Genomic DNA, 17,889 nt, shown 5'->3' on the forward strand with positions numbered 1-17,889 from the left:
CCGGACGCGGGGCCGCCGCGAGCTCGCGGGACGGACCGGGCTGCGCGCTGGCCGCGGGGGAGCCACCGCCTTCCTCCGCTACGCCGCCGCCGCCGCCGCCGCCCGTGGCCCCCGAGCGCTCCACCCGCGCCGCCGCCGGCGCCGCCGCCCGCCTCAGCCTGACCCGTGCGCCCCACCCGCCGCGCCTGCGCGCCGACGCCCGGCCCCGACTGCGCCTGCGCGCCCGCCCGCGGGGCACGCCGGGAAGCGCAGTCCGCCGCCCGCCCGCGAGGCACGCCGGGAAGCGTAGTCCGCCGCCCGCCGCGCAGGCGCTCGCGCTGCCGCCCGGAGCAGAGCCGCCCCGCCGCCGAGCTCCGCGGACGCCTGTGCGCGGGAGGCGGGCTGCTCCGTCTGGCGCGGTCGCCGAGGCTCTCGGGGCCTTTTTTGTGACGTCCTGGCGGGGGTGTGGCCGGGGGGCGGGGGCGACCCTCCTGCTTTTCGGGGCTGGAGGAGGCGGGGTGCGCGGAGAGGGCAGGCGATCCGCGGGCTTCCTGCGAAGCCGGGCCGAGGGTTCTGGACCACCTTCCCATTGGGCATCCTCTTGGCAGCTTTGGTTCTGCACTCGATTCACGCCAGGGCCCACCTGGTGGACCCCGGCTCCCGACCGTGACGGAGCCTGGCCTTTCCTTACCCCGTCAATGGAGTCTGAGCCCCAACCTGATGGAGCCTGACCCCCTGACCCCTCGATGGAGTCTGAGCCCCCACCCTGAGGGTCTCCCCTAAAACCCCCGTGGAGCCTAGGCTCCACCCTGACACCCCACCTTGGCTTCCACCCAACCTGGTGGAGCCTGGACCATGATTGGTGGTGCTCTCCTCTCTGAGCCCACCCGAGTCTTGCGTGAGACGACGACCAGAGGCAGCAAGGAGGTACCTGGAGGAAGTGCGCATGAGGGGAAACAGCCTTGCAAAGACCCTGAGGTGGGGCGAACCGGGCTCAAGAGGCCAGCAGACCCCTGACCCTGGGCTCCACTGACCCTGAGCTCTGGCCTGCTGGGTCCTCTTCAGATACCTCCTGGCTACCTGGACTTTGGTCTGGCCATGGCAGCTTAGCAAGCCTCTGGCAGGGAGGACCTGCTGCCTGGGGCCTCTCATGACGTGGCTGGCACAAGTGCTGCGCATTGGGCGGCTGTGGCAAGCCTCAGGCCGGGTGGGGGCGGCTCCCTCGTGTCCTGTCCCTGCCCTCTGAAGCTGCCATCTCAGCTGGAAATGGGAAAGGAAACATCAGAGGTGAGGTAGGCAGAGGAATCTAAGGAAGCCCTGGTCAGTGACAGCTCCACGTGCTGCTCAGAGCTGCCCTTGGCCCTCCTCCCAGGCCCTTCTGCCCCACAACCTGGGAGGTGGGGGGTGCCCAGTCAGTGCTGCCTGCCTGGTGTGCCCTCTTGGGCGTGGAGTGTTCACGGATCCCATTCTCTGAGGTAGGCTGTCCTTGTTGTCACAGAGTTGGTGTGAGGCAGCTCATCAGTAGACAATAGTTGGAGTTGACCCTGGCTCTTCCTTTGAGTTGTCCAGATCTCCCCACACCCCTCGCCCCAGGGCAGGCAGGGGACCCCTGGAAAGACTGCTCCTGGCCCTGGAACATCCTGGAGTGATGAGGGGGGGCATTTTTTGCCACAGCACTCTTCCCTTGGGGTGGGCACTCGAGGTTTAGACTGACACCAAGCCCGGGCTGCAGGGCCAGGTTGTCCAATCAGTGTCCCACCTCCCAGTTGCAGGGACTGGCTTGGGCATCTGATGAGATGCAGCTTGGGGACCTGCCTTGGGAACAGAGAGCCAAGTTGGAGGGCTTCTTCACCATGTGGCCTGTGAACAAGGTGAGCCGCAGGAAAGCTGAGCCCATGGGCAGATGATGCGAAGAACCCCCTTGGTGTTCCTGGATTTGCCATGCAGGGGCAGCAGGGGCTCTGAGGTGGCATCAGCGAAGGACCCTGAGCTGGGTCACCCTGGTCATTGGGACCCAGGGTCACCACAGGGTCCTCATGAGAGGAGGCAGGAGGGCCAGAGTCAGAGGTGCTGTACCACTTGTGTGAATTTGTGGTAATTTAACTCCCTTCCTCCTTCCCTTCTTTTCCTCTTGTGCACAAAACTTAGGTGCTGAGGATCCCTGCCTCGGGGGGCTCTGGACAGAGGGTGAGCAAGCTCGTGAACAAACCGCTTGGGGTAATAGTATTTCCTGTGTGTAAAAAAGCAGAGCTGACACAGTGGCCACACCTGTCACCTTTGACCCTGGAGGCTGAGGCAGGAGGGTTGCAAGTTCCAGGTCAACTTGGCAACTTAGGGAGACCTTGTCTCAAAAAAGGCTGGGGATGTGGCTCAATGGCAGAGCACCCACCTGTCACAAACCCTGGCCCAGGTGGCTCTGTCCCTGTGGGCAGTGACACAGTAGGCACTTTTCCCTGAGACGCAGGGTTCAACACCACACATCCACAAGGGCAGGGGCAGCAAAGGCAAGAAATAGCAGGAAAGAAGCGGGCGAGGGAGGAAGAGCAAGCCAGGGCTGGAGAGCAGGGGCAGCAGCGGGAGGTGTGCCCAGGGCTCAGGTAGGCGCCTCCTGGCAGGTGACCCTGGGGTGGACCAGCACGGGGTGGGTAAGAGCCCTGTGGGTCTGAAGTCCTGTGTTGCACAGCAAGGTGGAGAGGACAGGCTAGGGCAGAGGGCGGGAGGGGACAGGCTAGGGCAGAGGGCGGGAGGGGACAGGCTAGGGCAGAGGGCGGGAGGGGACTGAGGCAAATAGCAGCTGGGCTCTCCCAGCAACTTCTGGTGACACAGTGGCTGAAGAGTCCCACCAGCTGCTCCCAGATCAGTGCCCTAGCACTGTGTTCCCAGATGACTGTGTCATGCTGTGTCACACACCTGCCCCAAGCCAATCATGGAAGCCAGGGGACACTGGAATGCTCCACTTGGCCAGTGGTGCCCAGGTGGCAGGGGAGGGGTGGGCTGGTGGGACAGGAAGCATGGGGCCACCTCTCATGCCCAGGATCCTGGGGCAGTCCCAGGGCGTCCCTATGCAGACACCGAGGAGGTGCTTGACTCTGGGGCTGTTAGAAGTCATATCCACGTGGGGCACTCCCGAGGACAAGAGAGGCCCCTCTTGCAGGACACCACAATGCCTTGGAGATGGCTGGATGGCAGGGAGGCTGGCCTCAGTGTAGTCTCCTGGGCTGGCAAGCCATGCTTGCCTCTGGGCGTCCCAGTCCTCTGAGAGCTCACGCTTGGCTGCCCTCTCTGCTTGGCTGGGGGTTCAAGTGGCTGCAAGTGCTTGAGCCCAGGCGGCTCCGTCCCTAACATGGGGGCACAGATTGCCCCAAAGCCTCCTGCTATGGAGTTTGCTGGGAGTATAGGCTTCAGAGCCCGAGTGGGAACAGGACCCTGATGCTGCTCTGCTTGGCAGCAGAGCTGCCACCACTCCCGACACACTACTCACCCGCCATCCAACCTACACTTAACTTGGACTGGGGAGCGGCTGGGGCCACCCGCCAGTCTGAGAAGACAGATTCAACAGACCCACTGCGTAGGCCTCTCTCAGGCAGAGTGGGGTTGTCAGTCCTAGGTAGGAGGGAGGTGGAGGCCAGGCTCTGGGTGTGTGGGGTACAGATGCCTGAAGTCATGAAGTGCTTACAGGGAGCTGGGGGGACCGCTGGTGGAGGTGGCACCGTGTGACTCTGGAGGGCCCCAGCCTGTTGGCCCTTGGTCTCCTCTCGCAGCCGCCTTCCTCCAGGCAGTGAGGGATAAGGAGGGGTGGAGATCCCACTGCCATCCCTCGGTGTCGCTGCCAGCTGCCCTCTTTGCTGGATGGCTAGGGAAACTGAGGCCCAAGAGGAGCCACTGGAGTGGGCAGGGCTGTGGAAGGAGACTCAGGCTCCAGAGGAATGGGCTGGCTGGGCGGCCGGGTGGTGGGCCCACTTGGCGCACGCACGCACGCACATGTGCATGCACACAGGCCTCCACAGACTTTATTTCAGCTGAGCAGGGCTTGTGAGTGTGGGTGCCCAGCTGTGGGGGTGCAGTGTCCTGGTGGCCATGTCCTAGTGCAGGGGTGGGAATGCTCTGTCCTGGGCCAGTCCCACGCCTGTTCCAGGAGCAGGGCAGCCACGCAGCAGGCTCAGCCCACTGGCTTGACCTTGGCGATGAAGAGGGCGGCTGCCTTCTCCAGGAACTCCTCTCGGGACATGGGGGAGCTGGGCCTCCGGCCGGTCGCTGCACGGTCCAGGGCCAGCGCCAGGCTGTCGGGTCCCAGGCGCGAGCCGGCCTCCAGGTAGCATGCAGGCCCAGCAGTGTGGTCACCAGCCCCCAGGGCCCCCTCAAGGGTGTCCAGAACGGCCTGGCCCACACGGCGGTCAGCCACTGCCAGGCCTGGGGCCTCAAGAAGCCGGAAGAGGGCTCCTGCCCGGGCCACGAAGTCCAGCAGCACAAAGCAGGTAAGCATGCCTGCACGGAAGACGCCCCGCGGCACCGCCTCATGGTCGCGGCACTGGATCTTGCGCAGCAGTGGGGCCACCACCTCCTCCGGGGCCTCGCCATCCCTGCAGATGCGCTTCAGCAGCTCACTGTAGGTGCGGCCATCCAGCCCCGGCCTCTTCCTGTGGCCGCCGGCACTCAGGCACTCGTAGGCCACGCTGACATTGTTGTTGAAGGCTGTCCTGTGGGTGGGACAAGGTTGGGAGCTGTGGCCACTGCCTCCTGGGCAGATGCTGGCCTGCCCAGATCCCTCGCCTCTCCCAGGTCCCCTCTCCCCAGGGGTGGCCGCCTAACTCACCCTGTGAGATCCTCCTTGGTCCCCTGTTTCCCACCAGGGCAGGTGCCTGCCACTGCTCAAGCCCTGGTGTTCAGAGCACAGCCTTCTGCTGGATGACTGGCAGGCAAGCCATGGGCATCATGGGCAGGCTCTGGTGGGTCAGAGGCCTTGTCCCTACAACCCCACAGGCAAACGTGTGTGACTGCCTGTGCCTATTCACAGGAACAGGCCCCCCAGGTGCTCCATTGCTCACCAGCAGCCTGAGGCCTGTGAGCCTGCACAAGCAGAGCCCCCACAGCGGCCATCCTGTGGGTCCCAGAGGTATGGGGACACTGTGGTTCTGAGCAGGAAGAGAACCCCCAACAGGAAGCGGCTGGACACAGGCCTCATGCCTTGGGGCACATCATTCCACCTCCCCAGCATCAGTGTAGCAGGGGCTTGGCAAGTGCTGGTGCCCAGGTCAGGGTTAGGAATGGGCATGCCCTGCAGAGTGCTTGCAGGGATAGCCCCAAGGCAGAGTGGGGGCCAGACCAAGCCTCCTAGGGCTGGGTTCTCCACCTCCTGGCTGGCTGCCATCTGCGGCCCTGTGTTGGCACTGTGAAGCGCTGGAGGCCAGTGGTGTGCAGGCTGCAAATGCTGACTGCACCTGCACAGCCTCTCAACAGCCCTGGAGGCACCCAGCCCTCTCTCTTCTCGCAGGGACGGCACAGTGACCTCATGACAGGGCTTAGCAAGCGGGGTGAGGGGAGTGGCAACAGGGCAGCCCCGAAGGACCTATCTTCCTGCTGGGCAGTGGCACAATCTGAGGGAGGCCACTGCCAGCCCCATCCCACCCTTCTCAGAGCCCACTCCGGGCTAAACACCCAGAGCTATACCATCCCTGCTGGGAGGCACAAACTCCCCGGGGCAGCCAGAGCCTCCGGCTGAGCTGCAGCCACCCGGTGTGGGGTTTCTGGTCCTGCATGTGAAGGGGCTTCCTGGCCCCACATCCAGCCTGCAGCTGGTTTCCCTCTGCAGGCCTCAGGCACAGGTCTCCTGCCCTCTGCCTGCCCACCCACTCTCTTGCACTGACTCCTTTTCCTGGAGGCGGTGGCTGGGGGGCAGGAGCTGGGCCCCTGTGGCTCCTGGAGCACCACTAGGCACTATGGGCATGCAGTGCTCTGCGGCTGCCACACCTGCCTTCCAGGGTGCCCTGGGCAAGTCCCTGCCTGTCAGGACCTCACCCTCCTCACTTAGGAGGGTACCAGCCTGGTCCTTGCATTTCAGATCCTTGTGAGGATGGAGCAGACTGTGCCACAGACCTGGGGCCGTGCCCAGTGTGTGGAGTCCCACCCGTCTGTGGCTCAGGTGATGTTTGAACAGGATCCTGGCCCCAAGTCCAGGAAGCACACAGCAGTAACCACAGCAAAGGCTCCAGCCCCATGACCAGGAGGCACCGAGGTGTGACTGCAACCAGTGAATCAGGGTGACACCCAGGAAGGGGCAAGAAAGGGAGGAGAGGCACCTCCTTCCAGGCTGCCTCACTCCCCCTAGGAGTGTCCTGCTGCACCACCCAGAGATGACAGGTGCACAGAGCACGGCACCATTCCCCTCTGCTCTGCAGTTCAGGTCGGGCAGCCAGCCAGGGCAGCTTGCAAAGCTTGCCCGCACTTGCTAGGGAAGAGAACACATTGTTTCGAGGAGCAGCAGCAACACTATTTTCACCTTTGACCAGTGGCTCTCAGTGGAGACCCTGAGCCATGTCAGACATGTGTGGTCACAACGGGGGAGTGTGTGGTATGGGTGGGTAGAGGCCAGGGGCTCTGCTCTGCACCCTGCAGTGTCCAGGGTGCCCACCACAGTGGGCTGAGGCTGGGCCCTGGCCAAGACTAGCCAGTCCTCCACGAGTACTTTTCTGGTGACAACATGTTCAGGGACACTGTGCAAGAGTCCCTCTCATCAGCAATGAGGTAGCCAAGGAGGCCCCATCGGCTGAGCCGTCCGACTCCTGGCTCTGCCCTGTGGTGGCCAGCCATGTGGCCTTCAGACACCACTACATTCTTGTGCTCCAGGTGGCCTTGCTGGCCAGCAGAGAGGGCTGAGGTGACTTCTCCCAGACCTGGCATCTTCAGCTCAGCCTCAGTACAGGGGGACAGCATACAGCTACCTGGCCCTTGGCTTCTGCTCCTTTCCACCAGCCAAGAGCTGCTGCCTGCTGTCTGAGGAAGGGAGGCAGCGGCCATGGTGTCTTAGGGAGGACAAGAGCAGGCCTGGACCCATGAGCACGATCGCACGCCATGGGAGCCTGTCTTATTCATTCACTCCTGGCTGGTCCCTGGGAAGCCAGGTGACTCCAGGGCCTTCATATCTGCCACAAGCACCCACTGTCTGCTTCCTGTGCCTCTGCCACTCTGATTGAACTCCAGCCAACAGCTGTGGCACTTCCATTCTGGGGGACCAGGGATGTCATATCATCCAGAACCTCAGGTAGGGGCCTTAGTTGAGAACAGGTCCTTTGCAGGTGTAATTCCTAAGATGAGGTCATGCTGGAGAAGGATTGGCTGTAATCCAACACCTAGTGTATTTACAAAGCAGACGGAAGGCCAAGGGGGAGGACAGAGGGATGGAGTTATTAGTCACCACCAAGGTGCACTACAGACTAGAGCAACCACCAAGCTGGAAGAGGCAGGAAAGACCTCCTCTAGACCCTCTGGAGAGAACATGGGCCTGATGACACCGTGGTTTCAGACTTCGGGCCACCGCAACAATTGAGAAAATTAATTTCTGTTTTAAGTTACTAAATCTATGGTAATTTTTAACAGCAGCCCTAGGTTATTTTTTTGTACCAGGGATTGAACTGAGGGTCACATAACCGTGAGCCACATCCCCAGCCCTTTTTAAAATTTTGAGTCTGGGACTTGCTAAATTGTTTGGAGCCTCATTGACTTGCTCAGGCTGGCTTTGAACCTATGACTCTCCTGCCTCAGCCTCCAGAGCTGATGAGATTACAGATGTGGGCCAACATGCCCACCAGCCCTACGAGACGAACATAAACATCTTCGTCTGTGACAGCTGTGCTTGACCTGAGCCACCACATGTGGAGCCCTGCCACTGATCAATTTCCGCCTTGAGGCCACTTCTCGTGGCTCTTCATCTCTGGCTTTGCCTTCCCACCCACCCTTTCTGCGGGCTCTGCTCTTCTCTCCTGAGGCCTTCTCAAATCCCCCAGTCTACAACGGCCCCATCCCAGCCCTGTCTCAGGCAATCCAGTCCACCTTCCCGCTGTGGGCTCCTCGTGCCAAGGAGCCAGTCCTACTCCCCTCCACTCCCATCACTCCGCCTCCTGCCCACCTGCTCCTCCTCCCAGCCCCCACCCCGTCCAGCTGCGCTCAGACTCCCAGCTTCTCCGGCTCGGGCAGGGCTGCCCTGAGGGGCGCCGGAGTCACCGTGGGGACGGACTGAGGCGCACTGCGTGCTGGCACACCACTCCTAAGCCATCACGCAATGCCCGCCTCAGCCTCTGCTTCTGGGTCCCCCCAAACACCGCCCACCAGCCCCAGACAGTCGCCCAGGGCTGATGCTGCGTGTTAGACAGCTTCCCAGTCTGCTGCAACCCTCACTCAGGAACTCGGCCACCTTGGGAGTTCAGAACCGTCCCATCCGGGACAGACCAGTAGCCCCGGCTCGCCCCACTCCAGGCTTTCCTCCCGCGGGCCACGCTCGGCTTTAGTCAATCTCCAGGTCCAGTTATTCGTTTCTGGCTTAAGGGATACGGTACCCTCCGACCTAGAAAGCCCCCAGCTGCAGCAGAAACGTGCACCAGCCCGCAGCCGGCACTGAGGGCGAAGTAGCAGCTCCACCCCGCCCAGGAGGCGAGGACTACAACTCCCAGCAAGCTCCGCGCCCGGAAATATAGCGCAATACCAGCCCACCGGCTCCGGGCAGGAGGCCGCGAACTACAACTCCCAGAGTGCCCCGCGCCCCGCAATATGCCGGGAACTGTAGTCTGGCCGCCGCCCCGCCCGCACCTCTGTGAATGGTGAGCCAGGCGAAGGTGCCACAGCGCGCGACCCAGGCGCTGCTGCTGCAGCAGGAGCTGTCCCGGGGGTTCTCCGGCGCCGCCGCTTGCCGGAGAGCGCAGGCCCATGTTCTCGAAGTAGTGCGCCAGAAAGGCGATGGGCTCCTCGGGCCGCGCCTCCAGAACCTTTAGCAGGGCCGCGCGCAGCATCTCGGTCACGCCGACCTGCCGCAGGAAGTCCTCCTCATTCTCGGCGGCCGCTTGCGCCCGGGACACCGACGGCCGGCCGTTGTCCGTGAAACTGGCCGCCGGTGCTACCGCCGGCCGCCGCTTCTCCACAGCCGCCATCTTCACTGAGGGCACTGGGACCGGAAGCGCCGCCATGTCCCACGTGCCCCGAGTTTCCTGGGCGGCCATCTTGGTTAGGGGCAGGTAACCCTTTTCCTGGGGTCCTAGTTGGTATTCTCCCTTTGCTTCTCTCTGCTTGTATCGAGTTGGTCTGGTTTCGGCCCGGAAACTGAATTTTGCCAGATTCTAAAATGGTTGCTTAGCAAGGCCTTGGTTTCTGGCGTGAAGCCGTATAGCTTGCCATCTTGGTAGTGGGTGAGTCCTTCATTAGCGTGGTCTCCTAGCAACCCTTCTCCTCGGATACCAGCAAAGTCCAACCTATGGTGCGCCAGTATGGACGCTCCCTGACTCCAGGACTGAGCGTCCACCCCAGATCCTTTTCTGAGTTTGTCGAAAGCTTGGGGCTCGGGCTGAGCTCCTCCCGGCCTTTGGCCTGTCTCGGTCTTAGTAGAGCACGCCATATGGGGGACCCCACCTCGGACATCCTCCAGTTGTGTTGGAGGTCCACGCGCTCCTACCCGACCTAGCAGCCTGTTCACAAGTCGCGGACCTAGGCCGTTACTCTTCCTGACCACCAGAGGGGCCTTCTACCGCCGCGTCCGTTGTGGCTTTAAGCACTTCGGTGGCCCCCTGGGCACTCTGGCCAGGGTCCCTCCTCCCCCGCCTGGCATCTCAGGCTCTCGGCAAGCTGACCTCATTTCCAGTCGCTTCCCCGCCCCCAGCTCCAGCCTCTCAAGCCGTGCAGTTTCCCTCGATCAGCCCCTTGTCCTGATCTGCCCAGGCGACCCCCATCAAGTACTTTCCAGGTTCTCTGGTGAAGCTGCATTGGGCCTCCCCCAGCCCAGGCCGCAGGGGCTTCCAGCGCTCTGCCCAGAGGCGCGCTTCTCTTTGGGGTCAGCCCCGTGTGCGGGACAACAGGGGTGGCGCCAGGCTCGCCGCACCACAGGAACCACCAGCGGTTAGACCAAATGGCCTTTATTCTTCAGCTCCGGGCCGGGGGTGGGGGGTGGGCGGTGGGCCCAGGGCGGGTAGCTCAGCCAGCTGGGGAGGGGGCTTCCTGTGAACTGACCACCACTGTGGGGGGCAGGGTCGGCCCTCTCCTGCCCAGGGCGGCCGGTGCCGGGAGAGGCGGCGCCGCCCGCTTAGTGGCGCACCGGCAGGAGCCGCAGAGAGACGGGCTGGCGGGCGGTGGTGGCGGGCAGGGGTCGACAGCGTCTCCACAGGCGGTAGGCGAGGGGCGGCATCAGAAGCAGCCCCAGCACCAGGCTGCCAGTCCACAGGGCGGCAGGCGGAGCTGGAAGAGCGGGAGGGGCTGTCAGGAGGGCAGCCAGCGCAGGGGTCCCCGTGGGTTCCCAGCGGCCTGCACGCGAGCGCCGTGTGCACGTGCCGTGCGGCTGGCCAGCGCGCTGACCTGTACCCCGCCTCGGGACTAGTGTGGAAATGCAGAGCGTTAGAAAGAAAAGCAGGGGCTGGGTGTGGCTCAGCGGCAGGGCGCCCGCCCAGCACGTGTGAGACCCTGGGTTCCACCCTCAGCACCGCACAGAGACCCATGAATCAAGGTCTGTGTCCAACTACAGCTAAAAAAACGTGCGTAAAATATCAGATTCAGACTCTTATATTTATGCATTGAGATGATAAGGTCGGGAACATCTTGGGCCCCTTGAAATATACTCATCACACTCGTTTTTGCTTTTTGATTCTCCACAGGGGTGGGACCCAGGGCCTGGAGCACAGTGGCCACCCCTGGCCTCAGCCTGGAAGTGCAGCCAGGGGAAGCCCCTGGACAGAGCCTGGCACTGCAGTTTCTCACCCAAAGTTCTGATCCAGAGACTCTGCCCCTCCCGGCTCCTTCCCGGGCATCAGAACTCACAGGTTTTGGGGATCACCTTCTGGATGGGCACATAGAGGCTGACCACTTGGCCACCCGGGTCCAGGCGACACTGGAAGAAGCCCTCGGTTCTGGAGCCGTCTGGAGGCAGGCTCAGCCATGCCTGAGCCCCTGCCTCCCTCCTCTTGTAGGCTGCCAGGCCCCCAGGAGCCAGGGTCCAGTGCACGGTCATGCCAGGGCCACAGGCCGCCTCACACAGCAGCTCCCAGCTGACCTCTCCATCCAGTGCAGGCTCCAGAGACCAGTGGATCTCTGGGCGGCAAGTCCTAGTGGAGCTGTTAATCCTGGGGGTGCCGGTGGAGCCCTGCTGGGGGGTGGCCTGTGGGGAGGTGGTGGTGGGGGGCTCTGATGAGGTTGGGTCTGGGCGCTCCAACGAGGTCTGGCTGTGCAGGACTGGAAACAGAGTGACCATTTCTTCCTACTTCCCGAGCCTCATCTCCCCCTCTGGACCACCCACTGCTCCCTCTGGGCTGGACCTTGCGAGCGGGTCCCACTCCTGGCAGCCCCGCCCTGAGCTGCTGCCGCTCCCTGTGCCTTGGTTTTCTCAAGTGTAAAAGGGGCGAGGGTCACCCCACCCCCTTGGGCTGCAGCAGAGAGTAGCGAGGGCACAGGTGCTCAGGACACCTTTTAACATGGAATAGGAATGGGGACAGGGTGTGGACTGAGGCTGGGACCTTGTAGGATCTAGAGAACTCCTGTAGCCAGGCACCATGTCTCACCCCAGTAATCCCAGCAGTGCGGGAGCTGAGGCAGGTTCAAATCCAGCCTCAGCAACTTTGAGAGACCCTGTCTCAAAATTAAAAAATAAAATAAAAAGGGCTGGGGATGTGGCTCAATGGTTAAGTGCTTCTGGGTTTCTATTCTTGGAATCAAAATCCAAAAACCGCCAGGCACAGTGGCACATGTCTGTGATCCTGGCAGCTTGGGAGGCTGAGCCAGGAGGATCACGAGTTCAAATCCAGCCTCAGGAAAAAGTGAGGCACTAAGCAGCTCAGTGAGACCCTGTCTCTAAATAAAATACAAAATAGGGCTGGGGTGTGGCTCAGTGGCCAAGTGGCCCCGAGTTCAATCCCCAGTATCCCCCCCCAAAAAATAAAAACCATCTCTGTGTGCCCCCTTCATATGGCCTCTGGCTTCTACTCCATTTCAGAGCTCTGGGTTAGAAACCAGGACCCAGGGGCACTAGGGAGTCAGGGGTACAGGTGGAGAGTGCACCGAGCTCCCCTAGGGATGTTTCCCGGGCTTGGAGATGTGTGTAGGATTCACCCTAGAGACAGGGCATTGCCTGTGCTCCTGTTGTGGCTGCTGAGGATATCACTGTGGATGAGACAGATGTCCCTTGGCAATGCCCATGGTGGGGACAGATAATGGGGAAAAAAAGCATAGGATGTCAGGTGTTAAAAATGTGGTGGAGAAATACAAGGCACAGGAGAAGGAGCGCCTGGGTGCCTGTGGGGGTGGGTAGCTGGGGAGCCTCACTATGGTCACCTTGGACAAAGATCTGGGAAAGGTGAGGAGGAGCTGGGACTGGTCTGGAAAGGTATTGTGGGCACAGGGGACAGCCTGTGCAAAGGCCCTGAGGCTGCAATGAGCTTCACTGTTGTGTTGGAGGAACATGAGGAGGACCATGGCTGGAGCAGAGGAGCAAGGGGTGTGGAGGGCAGTGTGGCCAGTTCTGCCTGGGGAGGGTGGACCTGAGCTTTGACCCTGACGAACATGGAGGGACGTGGGCAGAGCAGGGATGGATCCTGAGGCTGGCACAGGGCAGGAGCCGTATCTGTTGAATTAATGATTCTCTCTGGTGGCCACAGGGTAACAGACTAAAGATGGACCCCAGGACAGACTGTGTGAACAGCTCCCAGAGGCCGAGACACACAGGTGGATGAATGTTGCTGTCCAGGCTGGAGAGGGGTGGGCCTTGGGGATGCCAGGACCCAGGAGGCTCACCTGGAAGGGCCCGGCGGTGGCTCAGCTCCAAGCCAGGGAGCCGCATGGTGGCCTGGCAGTGGAGGGTGGCTGGGGCGGGAGTCCCCAGGGGAGGCAGCAGCCAGCGCTCTGTCACCCGGAACAGCAGGTCCTCTGTCTCCTGGGGGTCCTCCTCCTCCTCCTCTCTACCTAGGGCCTGGACACCCTCCAACTCTCTGTTTCCCAGGAGCAGGGAGAAGGACAGTGTGTCAGGGCCAGCTGGGGAGACTCTGTGGGCAGTGCAGGCCACCTCCTGGTTCCTTCCAGGCACCAGAGTCGCTGGGGATACAGCCAGCTGGTCCGGGAAGGCTGTGGGCAGAGGGGGCGCCTGCTCAGGGATGAGGAGCCCACAGGTCAAGGCTGGGCCAGATGTGAGGGACTGTGGGGAGGGCACAACTGGGCCCTGACCACACTCCTGCTGAGTAGGATGGGAAGGGCTCAGAGGAGTCAGATGAGGGTCTGGGCGGAGCGGGGGCGTCAGAGCAACGGTTTAAAGATGGGCCAGGGGGAGAGGGCGAAGCCTCACCGTACACCAGGAGTCGCACGGTGCGCTGGAAGCGAAGGTTCCCGCAAGAGCCCTCGCACACGCGCGTGCCGGCTGCCGACAGCGAGGCGTTGTGCACGGAGAGCACGCTGCTGCCTGCCTCCGACAGCACCGCGCCCAGGCCGATGTCCAGGCCGCGCCACCGCACTCTGGCCGCCCCGCCCGCGCAGGCCAGGCTGCAGGTGAACTGCAGCGACGCGCCCACGGCCATGGCCACCACGGGCTCCGGGGGCTCCACATGCAGGGGCTGACCTGCGGGACGCAGCTCTTAGCCCTGCGCAGGTCTCCCTGCTGCCCGACCTCCACCTAGGTCCAGGACTGTGGGGTCGGAGGGCGGCCCCAGTGCCCACCCCTCCCCTCCCCCACCTCAGTCCCTCCCTTCCCCATCCCCTCCCTGCTCACCGTGCCCTGGCTGGAGGAGCCCCAGGGAGAGGGCCAGCAGGAGGGCGAGGCCCTGCTCCATGCTCGTCCCCGCTTCTGCTCCCCTCGAGGAAACGGTTTAAATAGCAGCGTCCCCGGCGGCTTCCCGCCTCTGCAAACCTGCTTCTCCGCCCCCTCCTCCGCGGCTCCCCGGGGGGGGGGGGTTTCCCGAGGGGCTTTCCTGGCCTGAGAGGCCGGGGCTGGGGGCCAAAGGTGGGGGGAGGACCCCGGGAACCAGGGCGGAACAGATGGGGCATCAAGGTTGGGTCCTGGTCCAGACTGGCTTTATGGACGGGAAGGCGGAGGATGGAGGCCTGCAGAGGGTCACGGTGGAGGTCAAGTGCATGGGAATCGGTGCTGGAGCACGCGACACCCTCCTGACCACTGGTCAGATCTGCGCCTTCACCTCTGCGCACAGCTTGCAGGGCTGTGGAGGGCAGTGTGGCCACTTCTGCCTGGGCAGGGTCTCAGGGGAGTCCTGGGCTGGGGCCTCCTGGGGGTGATGCTGCTCCAGTGTGGGATCTGCTAGGGCTCGAGGCCTGAGGCTGTCACAGAACTATTAGACCTGCTGATTTCTGAGTTCCCCAGCTCCATCTTTCCCAGTGGCCAGGGTCACCCCCCCCACCCCCCGCAGGCACAGGGAAGCCTGGGTGCCAGGATGGACCCTGGCCTCAGCAGCCTGAGTTGCCTTTCACTCATCCTGGACTCATCCCCCTTTCTGCTGAGCCTGGGCACTGTCCCTGTTCCTCTGCTAGTCCTTCCAGGCCTGGTCTTCCCCACAGGGACTTAGAAGCCCCTCTGGCATGCCCAGTCTCCAGGCTGCCCTGCCCTGCCTTCCCTCCCAGCCTCTGCATGTTCTCCTTCAAGTTCTGCCCAAAGACCCTGGGTCCTCTTGCCTGCCGGTCCCCCTTCCCCAGGTGCTTTCTGAGAGGCCCTCTGGGACCTTGTCTGCCATGCCCCACCATCACCCCATCTGTGCCCTGCAGGAGGACAACACAGCGTCCTGGCCTGGCCTCCACTGATCTTGGGGTGTGGCCTTCAAGAGAATTCTGTCTTCTCAGCACCCATGTCAGAGGCAGAAACTGGGAGCAGTGAGGGACCCTGGCAGCCACGTGTGGACCTGGCCTCTGCATCACAACCCCCCCCACCCCCCCGCGCAGTGCCCGGAAAAGCCCTTCAGGAAGGTGGACTCCAAGGAGCTGGCCCTTCCCGGGAAGCTGGGCTCTTAACCCCGTCGAGGGGCCACAGGCATGGTGAGTGGGCCGCTTCCCAGCCCTGACCTGGCTTCCTGCTGCCCTCCAGCCCAGAGTGGTGGGGAGGGGTCAGGGCGCCAGGCAGGCTGAGGCCCCAGGGGCGTGTCCCCAGCTCTCCTCCCAGCCCAGCCCTTGCTGGACGACCATGGTGCTCAGATCAGACTTTACCTGTGGACCTGAGCCTTTCCTGTCTACAGTGGCCAGAAGGACAGGTGGGCTAGGCCCAGGGGAGGCTCTGGGCAGAGGGCCACAGTTGGGAAGGGGGAGAGTGAGACAGAGGAAGACACGGAGAGACAGAGATACGAAGAGAGGCAGAGACAGAGAGAGATAGGCAGAGATAAAGACACAGAGACAGAGCTGGAGATGGACACAGAGAGAGACAGTGATCGACACACAGGCAGAGATAAGAGAGATACAGAGACAGGACAGAGACGCACAGAGAGACAGAGGCAGAGACAGAGAGAGGAGGAGATGGTGAGAGGCAGGGATTTGGGGCAGAGTTCTGGGAGGCTCAGGGAGGTGTGAGCAGCCAGAGAGCCCTGGCTCCAATCCTTGTTGCTTGGTGAGCTGGGCACAGGCTGAGCTGTGTTTCCTGCCACACCTGGGCACCTGGGCCCTGGGGCTGCTTCCTGCAAGTCCCAGGCACTGACCCCCTTCCTGACATTGTCCTGTGGGAGGAAGTGCTCATAACTGGGCAGGAAGCCTCCTTCCATGGAGGGTCCAGCCTCCCCAGAGACCCAGCGTCCTGCTTCCCTGCCCAGGGTCTGGGAGGAATGTTCCAGAAGATAGCCTTGCTCAGCAGGGAAAGCAGAGGCAGCTGAGTCCAGGGCCAGGAGCCACACACGCTCAGGCCCCCACCGACCCTCTACTCACTTTCACCTCTGGCAGCTCTGGTGGGGCCCCGGGCCTGGGACATGGGCCCCCACTCTGTGCGACTCAAGGAGGGTGGGGACCTATGGCAGGGTGGCGTGAGAGGACGTCATTTAGTAAATACCTCAGTGGGCTGCGGCCCCGGGACACCCCCAGGCCTCCACCTGCGCAGACTGCAGGAAGAGCTGGGGTTCTGACTCCACCCCAAAGGGGCCTGGCTGAGCTGAGCGACCCCAAGGGGGCCTGGCCAGAGGGTGACACGGGCTGAGGGGATGACTATGTGGGCTGACGCCACGCTCTTCCTGTTCTGGGAAGCTGACTTGGTTTGGCAAAATGGGATGGGCCTGGAGCCTCAGAGCCAGGGCCCTCCACCTTGGGATGGGGGCAGCGAGAGGAAGAGGCCTGAAGACCTCACAAGCCATGCTGCAGCCGAGGCCTCTGCGGAGGCTGGCACTGGATTCGGGGAGAAAGGGTCTGAATGGCTGGCTCTGGCCCCTGGAGGAGTCCTTAGTCCTAGGCAGGCCACCCAGGAGGAGTCATTGGATGAGGTGACCACCCCTGCTGGGTGGGCAGCAGGCCAGCCTCCCTGGAGGCTGTGACCACCTCACTCCTCCCAATCTGGCTGGCTTGTCCACTGCCTGGGGCTGGCTGGGCAGACAGCACTGACCAGGCAACCCCAAGGCTGCTGGATGTTCTGGTCTAGGGTTGTCCCTGCCTCAGTCACTGGGCATGGGCGGGTCTTGTGGTCTGAGCTGAACAGGAGAGGCTGGGGCACCTCGGGTCCCTGCGCAGGAGTCACCCCCCACCCAGCTCTGGGGAGGGGCAGGCAGATGTGGCTTGGAGCTAGGTTTGGGTGAGGTTCTACAGGGGGTGCTGGAGAAGGGTGGACCTCAGAGCATGTGGGGTCACAGGTGGGCTTGAAGCACCTGAGTAGGACCTGCAGCCTGACCTCCCAAAGGCCCCGCCCCGTCCACCAAACTTATTGTCCCTGACCTTAGGACCTGATGACCAGCTCGTTCTGTCCTCCAGCGGGAGCCCCTTGCTGTAGCAGCTGGCTGGGGGACCTCAGGGCCTTGGGGAGCAACTGTGGCTGGCTGGTTGTGCTAGGGTGAGGATGGTCCCCAGGACTGCAGGGAGCAGAGAGCAGGCACCACCGACTACTGCGCAGTCAGCAGCTGGTCAGTGGCCCCAGGCCAGTGGTGGGGTGCTTTTCATTTAACCTGCAAGTCAGTCTTAGGACAGAGGACCCAGGACTACCTGCTGGAGCCGGGAAGGTGCAGAACTCCTAGACCTAAAGGCTGAAGCTTTTCTGGGGCCAACAGTGTCCTCCAAACTCATGTCCACATAGAGCCAGCTAACATGGCCTTGCTTGGACATGGTGCTCTGCAGGTGTGGTGAGTTAGTGACTAGCCTGGTGCAGTGACCAGTGTCCTCATACGGGACAGACCTGAGCTACGCATCCCAAGGTGGCATGATTCTCAGGGTGGACACAATGAGGCAGACACACCTCCTGCTGGACATCCACAGAGAGCAGAGGCAGCAGAACCCACCCACAGTGCCTGGGTCCAGAGTGCTTCTGATTCCAGTTTCTAAGTTTGCAGTATTTAATTAATAGACTTTACTGGTTGAGCATTCCTAACTCAAAACTCTGAGATACGGAATGCCCCAGAAGCTTCGACAGTTTGGACTTCAGAAAAGACACTACTTGCGGTAGCATCAAGCCGACAAAATGCCTATGGACGCCCTGGGGCAGGATGCGCAGGCGCTGGGCTAGAGGGGGTTGCTGCCAGAGAAGTCACACTGAGCAAGGGGGCTGACTCAGGTCCTGAGGCT

The 17,889-nt window shown here is 62.4% G+C and overlaps 2 protein-coding genes across 3 annotated transcripts; both read right to left on the minus strand.

Moving 5' to 3' along the window:
• Positions 1–3,963: 3,963 nt before the first annotated feature.
• Positions 3,964–9,144, minus strand: Tpgs1 (tubulin polyglutamylase complex subunit 1). Its single transcript, XM_058579283.1, has 2 exons — positions 8,779–9,144; positions 3,964–4,676 (listed from the first exon to the last, which is right to left on the minus strand). Exons 1-2 carry the CDS (start codon positions 9,114–9,116, stop codon positions 4,139–4,141), a joined length of 876 nt encoding a protein of 291 aa, XP_058435266.1. The 5' UTR covers positions 9,117–9,144; the 3' UTR covers positions 3,964–4,138.
• A 950-nt stretch (positions 9,145–10,094) lies between these two features.
• On the minus strand, positions 10,095–14,047 carry Madcam1 (mucosal vascular addressin cell adhesion molecule 1). 2 transcript variants are annotated; one of them, XM_046444438.2, is made up of 5 exons: positions 13,916–14,047; positions 13,496–13,765; positions 12,952–13,278; positions 11,003–11,397; positions 10,095–10,410 (listed from the first exon to the last, which is right to left on the minus strand). In XM_046444438.2, the coding sequence occupies exons 1-5, from the start codon at positions 13,974–13,976 to the stop codon at positions 10,360–10,362; spliced, it is 1,104 nt and encodes a 367-aa protein (XP_046300394.1). In that variant the 5' UTR covers positions 13,977–14,047; the 3' UTR covers positions 10,095–10,359. The 2 variants fall into 2 exon arrangements, with proteins under 2 accessions (XP_046300394.1, XP_046300393.1); XM_046444437.2 differs by having other exon boundaries at positions 10,096–10,410; positions 10,987–11,397.
• Positions 14,048–17,889: the final 3,842 nt, after the last annotated feature.

This window comes from Marmota monax, unplaced genomic scaffold (assembly GCF_021218885.2).
Source record: "Marmota monax isolate L192 unplaced genomic scaffold, Marmota_monax_Labrador192_F-V1.1 WCK01_AAM20220418_F8-fsc00102, whole genome shotgun sequence".
Taxonomy (NCBI): Eukaryota; Metazoa; Chordata; class Mammalia; order Rodentia; family Sciuridae; genus Marmota; species Marmota monax.